We start from the raw sequence: 7101 nt of genomic DNA, 5'->3' as shown, positions 1-7101 counted from the left end.
TCCCCATGGGGGTTCCTGGTGTCCCCAAAGCCACCACGACCGTGCAAGGGGATCCCAGTGTCCCCATGCGGGAAGTCCAATGTCCCCAAGGCCACCACCGTGGCCCAAGAGGGTCCTGGGGTCCCCAGGGCCACCGCGGCCATGCAGAGGGATCTCCTCCCCCGTGTCCCCATGGCCCCTCCTGTGTCTCCTCCCATGTCCCCTCCTTGTCCCCTTATGTCCCTGTGTCCCCATGGCCCCCCAGAAATGATGGGGGGGGGGGGGGGCGCAGGGGCTTGTGGTCCCCCACCCCACCAGGGAGGTGACACCCCTGTGTCCCCCCACCCCCCACGTCCCCCTCAAAAGGGGGAACTGGGGCTCCCCACCCCACTGGGGAGGTGACACCCCCATGTCCCCTCAAAAGAGGGGGGGTTTGGGGTCCCCCAGCCCCACCAGGGAGGTGACACCCCCATGTCCGTGTCCCCCCCCCCCAAACCCCAAATCACCCGCTTTTTTGCTGCCAAAACTTAACTTTATTGGCGGGTGGGGGGGGGTGCCGGGTGCTGCCGGGTGCCGGGGGGGTCCCGGGGGGTCGTCGGTTCCGCCCACGTACCGGCACCTCCCCGGATCCCCGAGGGGACCCAGGAGTGCCGGGAGGCTGCCGGCCATCCTTGGGGGGGTGACGAGGAACCCCCCGAGGGGTTATAGGAACCTTTGAGGTGTTTGGGGGGGTCCCGTGGGAAGAAGGGGGGTTGCCGGGGAGGGGAGGGAGGAGGAGGAGGAAGGGCTGGAGCTGAAGGCGCTGGCGTAGGAGCCCCGTCAGCAGCAGCTCGGCCGAGGCCAGGGGCAGGCGGGCGCCCAGCGCCGGGGCCCAGCACCCCGAGTCCGCCTCGCACGAGATCACCAGCCGCCGCGGCTGGCGGGGGACGGACAGATGGACGGACGGACACACACACACACACACACACACACGCGGATGTCACTGGGGGTCCCCACACGCCGTCGGGACCCCCCTGAGCACCCCCCCCCCCCCCCGGGGCAACCCGAGCTTTCTGGGGTCCCCCAATATCGCCGTTGATGCCAATGGGATTCCCTCCCCCCAGGGAGTCCTGGGATGCTCTGACCCCACCCCCACCCCCCCCCCGCCGTGGGACCCCAACCCCCCCTGGGACCCCCAGCAGTGGCTCCCCCCCCCCCCTCCCCCAGGACCCCTCAACCCCAATGGGCCCCCCCAATCCCCCTGGGGAGCCCCCAACTCCCCCAGGACCCCCCAATGCCTCCCCCAACCCCCCTGGGACCCCCAGCAGTGCCCCCCAGCAGTGCCCCCCCCGCCTCCAGGACCCCTCAATCCCAATGGGCCCCCCCAATCCTCCTGGGGAGCCCCCAACTCCCCCAGGACCCCCTAATGCCTCCCCCAACCCCCCTGGGACCCCCAGCAGCTCCCCCCCAGGACCCCACAACCCCAATGGGCCCCCCAATCCCCCTGGGGAGCCCCCAACTCCCCTGGGACCCCCCAATGCCTCCCCCAAGCCCCCTGGGACCCCCAGCAGTGCCCCCCAGCAGTGCCCCCCCCCCCCTTCCAGGACCCCTCAACCCCAATGGGCCCCCCCAATCCCCCTGGGGAGCCCCCAACTCCCCCGGGACCCCCCCGATGCCTCCCCCAATCCCCTTGGGACTCCCCCATGTCCCCCCCTTAATGGCTTTGGGACCCCCCCCACCCCTTTGGTCCCCTCCCCGGTGGCTCTGGGTCCCCCAACGTCTCCCTGTGTCCCCTCATTCCCAACCCCGATGGCTCTGGGGTCCCCAGTGTCCACTGATGTCCCCTCCCCGGTGGCTCTGGGACCCCCATGTCCCCCCCCCTTGGTGGCTCTGGGCCCTTCTGTCACCCCCCCCCCCCCCCCCCCCCCCCCCCGCCGCTGTCCCCTCACCCCGTAGGTGTGGGGCATGGTGGGCAGGAAGGTGCCACCACTGCAGGTGACGATGTCCCTCATGTGCTCGGGCTCGGGGCGGACGTTGGGGGTGACGTGGACCTCGTAGCCCTGGGGACGCCGGGAGGGGGGGACACGGAGGGGACACAGGGGGACACGTCCGTCAGTCCATCCCTGAACCCCTGGCATGTCCCCTGAGGGGACAAGGACACCTTGGGGACAGTGTGAAGACACCAGGGGACACTAAGGGACATCAGGGGACACCTCTTGGGGCTGTCCCTGAGCCCACCACGCTGGACCGAGGCCACATGGGGGGGACACATATGGGGGTGTCCCCCCCTTGGGGGGACCAAGGACACTTTAGGGGACAGGGATACCTCAGGGCCACCTTGGGGACACCGTGGGGACACCAGCGAAGGAGGGGACACCCCTCCGGCCATCCCCAAGCCCCCGCCCCGACGGGACCAAGGCCACATGAAGGGGGGGGACTCAACTCAATGGGGGACAAGGACACTCAGGGTCACGGGTGACACGGTCACACCCGGTGACATCGGGTGACATCGGGTGACACCCCCTGGCCGCCCTGCGCTGAGTCCCCAGTGGGTGCCCCACTTGGTGGGGGGGGGGGGAGCAGGGTCACCCGTGGATCAGGGCCCCTCAGGGAGGGTTGGGGACAGTCGGGAAGGGTTGGGGACAGTTGGGAAGGGTTGGGGACAGTTGGGGACGGTCACCTGGAGCAGGGGGTGGCGGCGGGCGCGGCGCAAGGCCTGGGCCAGGCTGAAGCCGAAGTGACGTTCCTGCTGGCTGTCACGCACCAGGAAGGGACCCGGCACCAGGACGCGGCCGCTGCGGGCGCTCTGGGGACACGGGGGACACACGGTGGCACCCCCGACCCCAGGGACCCCCCCAGGTCCCTCCCATCCCCAAATGACCCCCTCCCTTGTCCCCCAAAGCCCCCCTGTCCCCAAGGGTCCCACCCCCTGTCCCCAAAGACCCCTCCTTTGTCCCCAAACACCCCCCTGTCCCCAAGGACCCCATCCCCTGTCCCCAACCTCCTTGTCCCCTAGAACCCTCTCCTTTGTCCCCAACGTTGTCCATGTCCCCAAAGATCCCATCCCACGTCCCCAAGGAATCCCTGTCCCCAAGGACACTGTCCCCTGTCCCCAATGCCCCCCATGTCCCCCTCTGGACTCTTGTCCCCAAAGATCCCATCCCATGTCCCCAAGGACCTCCCTGTCCCCAAAGACCCCCTCCTTTGGCCCTAATGACCCCTGCGTCCCCAAGCACACCCTCCCATGTCCCCAAAGACCACCACGTCCCCAAAGACCACTCTCCCATGTCCCCAAAGACCACCATGTCCCCAAAGACCACCCTCCCATGTCCACAAGGACCCCCTGTCCCCAAGGACACCTCCCTGTGTCCCTAAGAACCACCTTGTCCCCAAAGATGAACCCTGTCACCAACACCTTTGTCCCACGTCCCCAAGGGCTCTCATGTCACCAAGGACCCTCTCCTTGTCCCCAAGAATCCCCGTGTCCCCAAGAAACCTCTCCTTGTCCCCAGAAACTCCATGCCCTGTCCCCAGGGACGCCCATCACCCCAAGATCCTCCTTCCTGTCCCCAAGACCTCTCTCCCTGTCCCCAAGGACCCCATCTCTTGTCCCCCACCCCCGTGGGACCTTGTGGAGCCACTCGGGGGTGACGATGGGGACGCCGCGGGCCACCGCGCAGAGGAACTTGACCGTGCGTCGGACGCGGTCGGTCACCAGGTGGGTGCAGTCGAAGACGGAGGTGGCCATGGACCCTCCCAGCGTCCTCAGGGCCACCTCCATCCCCGGGGAGGCCACCACCCCCGTGAACAGCACCTGGGGACGTGGGGACACCATGGGGACACATTGGGGACATCCCCAGGAAGGTCACCCCCCCTGTGAACAGCACCTAGGGATGTGGGGACACCATGGGGACACATTGGGGACATCTCTGGGGCCACCCCCACCCCATGAAGAGCACCCGGGGACGTGGGGACACCATGGGGACACATTGGGGACATCCCTGGGGAGGCCACCACCCCTGTGAACAGCACCTGGGGACGTGGGGACACCAAGGGCGACGTTGGGGGACATGGGGACCACTCACAGGGTGGGACAGCAGGGGACACATGGGACACTCAAGGGTGACACCAGGGGACACACAGGGGCACACCTAGGTGCTGCCCCGCCTTCCCACAGTACCTTGGGGGGGGCGGAGTCAGCCCCCCCCCGGGGGTGGAGCTGGGGCCGGGTGACCTCTGGTGGCTCCTTCTCTTCCTCCTGGGGGGGTGGAGCCATGGCATGAGGCCCCGCCCCTTCCTAACAAGCCCCACCTACCCCCTTGAAGCCACAACCCACCCTGGTCTCCACCAATCAGCAGCCAGCAGGGGTGGGGCCTGCCCCCACACAGAGGCCCTGCCCACCCAGTGCAGAACCCACCCCATTTGGCCCCACCCACCCACACCACGCCCTGTACTTTGGCTCCACCCACCCAGTACAGACACACCCACCATCCTTAGGCTCCACCCACAGAGAACACACCCCGCCCTCAACCCTGCCCCTACCCACAGCCCCACCCCCTCAGCCACACCCACCTGAGCTTTCCTCTGTGATGGGGCAGGACCTGCCCGACAGGGGCGTGGTTTGGCTGGGGGGCGGGGCTCCACCTGACCCCGCCCCCTCGTGGCTGGCAGCTCCGGTGGAGGGGGGCAGGCCTGGAGGCGGGGGCTGCGCCGCACAGGGGCGGTGACGGGGGACGCTCCGCCCCTAACCCTGCTGGCTCTGCCCTCTCCAGAAGCTCCACCCCCTGTGGCTCCACCCCCTCGGCTCCTGGCCAGGCGCTGGCTGCGGCGGGGCCCCTCCCCGACCTGGGGGATTTTGGGGGGGGGGGGGAGTGGGTGTCAGCACCCGGACACCTGGGTCCCCTTGGGGTGGGGGCACCCGGACGCCTGGGTCCCCTCACACTCACCTCCTCGCCGGGCGTGGCTCCGGTCCCTGCCCCACCCTGAGCGGTGTCACCGTCACCAGCTCCGCCGGGGGGACCCAGGCATCCGGGGGTCCTGAGGGGGCTGCGGGGGGGGCTGCTCTTCTTCTTCTTCCTCCTCCTCCTCCTCCTCCTCGGGGGGTAGAAGGGTTGGGTGGGCTCCTCGGGGTCCCAACTCGGGGCTGCACCTACAGGAGAGCCACGCTGGGGACCCAGGCATCCAGAGGGGTGGGTGGGGGGGTCCCAGGCATCCGGGAAGGGGGGGGGGCACCCAGGCATCTGGGAAGGGGGGGCACCCAGGCATCTGGGCCACCTACCCTCGGTTGCCGGTGGCAAGAAGCTCTGGGTGGGCTCCAAGAAGAGGTCGGGGTCTTCTGTGGTGGTGGGGGGGGGGGGAAGGAAGAGCCTTGAGAAGGGACCCAAGCGTCTGGGGGGGGGACCCAAGCATCTGGGTGGGGGACCCAGGAATCCAGGGAGGGGGACCCAGGCACCCGGGTGGGGGGGACCCCGCTTACCGTCGGTGTCGCTCTCCGTCACCGCCGTGCCCGTGTTCCCGCCGAGAGCGGTCCCGGTACTCCTGGTTCCACCATCAGCGTCGGCGGTGACCCCCAAATTTGGGTCCAGACGTGGGGATTTGGGGGCAGAACATCCGGCGGCACAGCTGGATCCTCACCCCGCACCGGGGTCTCCCCGTTGCGTCGCTGGGCCCCGATATCTGGATTCGGGGCCTCCACGTCTGTGTTTGGGGCTAAATCGTGATGTTTTGGGGTCAGCCCTTCCACACCTGGGTCACATGCAGGTTTTGGGGCAAAACCCTGCCTTTTTGGGGGCAATTTCCGGCGTTTTGGGTCCGTCTCTTCCACATCGGTATCGCCGCCTGCCACGGGGCCCACAACATCTGGAGGGGGGTGATTTTGGAACCGGATTCGGCTCCGGAAGCCCCGAACATCTGGAGTGGGGGCTACCTCCTCCACGTCGGTGTTGCTGCTATTCCGGGGGCTCGTGGGAGGGGAACATCTGGATTTGGGGGCGTCGCCACCACATCTGGGTCACCAGATGCCCGTGACACCCTTGCGCGCCCCAACATCTGGAACGACACCAGTGTCCTCAACATCTGTATCACTGTCCACATTCAGGACTGGGCATTGGGCTTTGGGAGCTCCAACATCTGGATTTGGGATCGTCACCTTCACATCTGGATGGTCACTGGTCCGCGTCTGCCCCTCGGGGTCAACATCTGGAGCAGCGGCCATCTTCGCAACTGTATCCAGGACCTCATGGGTTGCCCCACGTGTTTTTGGAGCTCCAGTGTTGGCAACGGTGTTGAGGTCCTCCACATCTGTATCGCTGTCACCACTCGAGGCCACTGAGCCATGGCTGAGGCCACCAACATCTGGATTCGGGGTCTCCATCACCACAGTTGGGTCCTTCCGGGTGTTTTGGGGTGTTTCGTGGCTTTTTGGGCGAAGAACACCTTGACTCACGTCTTCTTCTTCCACATCGGTGTCACTGTCCACCTCTAGGTTCCAACGTTCATTTTGGGGTTCTTCAACATCTGGATTTGTTTTTTTCATCTCCACATCGGGGTCTTTGTGGGTCATTCTATGGTTTTTTGGACACCCAACATCTGGATTCACCTCATTCTCCTCCACATCTGTATCGCTGTCCACCACAAGTGCCCAATGTTTGTTTTGGGGTCCTTCAGCGTGCGGATTTGGGCTCTCCGTCTCCACATGTGGGTTTCTTGGTACATTTTGGGTTGCTCGATGGATTTTTGGAGTCCCAACATCTGGATTGGAAGTGTCCTCTTCCACATCTGTATCGCTCTCCACCAGGAGAGTCCGTCGGCCTTCAACATCTCGATTTGTCGTCTCTGTCTTCACCCCCGGGTCTGTGGGGGCTGTTCTGTGGCTTTCTGGACATCCAACAGCTGGATTGGAAGTGTCCTCCTCCACATCTGTATCACTGTCCACCACGAGCATCCGATCACCCTTTGGTGAACCTTCAACATCTGCATTTTGCGTCTGCCTCTCAAAATTTGGTTTTTTGGCATGTTTTGGGTGGTTTGATGGGTTTTAGGGTCTCCAACATCTGGATCGGCTCCATTCTCCTCCACATCTGTATCGCTGTCCACCACGAGCATCTGATGTCCCTTTTGCGAACCTTCAACATCTGCATTGTG

The 7101-nt window shown here is 65.9% G+C and overlaps 1 protein-coding gene across 1 annotated transcript; it reads right to left on the bottom strand.

Moving 5' to 3' along the window:
- Nucleotides 1-500: 500 nt before the first annotated feature.
- Nucleotides 501-6991, bottom strand: LOC127029131 (mediator of DNA damage checkpoint protein 1-like; the record flags this gene model as incomplete). The annotated part of the gene is given in 11 exon segments (XM_050914776.1): nucleotides 501-754; nucleotides 757-895; nucleotides 1908-2018; nucleotides 2639-2764; nucleotides 3587-3772; nucleotides 4139-4213; nucleotides 4531-4803; nucleotides 4905-5107; nucleotides 5237-5290; nucleotides 5426-5567; nucleotides 5570-6991. Coding segments are annotated over 11 exon segments (2973 nt in total), but the record flags the coding sequence as incomplete, so codon positions are not given.
- Between the last annotated feature and the right edge of the window lie 110 nt (nucleotides 6992-7101).

The sequence above is a fragment of the Gymnogyps californianus genome, unplaced genomic scaffold, assembly GCF_018139145.2.
Source record: "Gymnogyps californianus isolate 813 unplaced genomic scaffold, ASM1813914v2 HiC_scaffold_81, whole genome shotgun sequence".
Lineage (NCBI taxonomy): Eukaryota > Metazoa > Chordata > Aves > Accipitriformes > Cathartidae > Gymnogyps > Gymnogyps californianus.
Note: the sequence above shows the minus strand (reverse complement) of the source record. Positions and strands in the feature narration are given on the sequence as shown.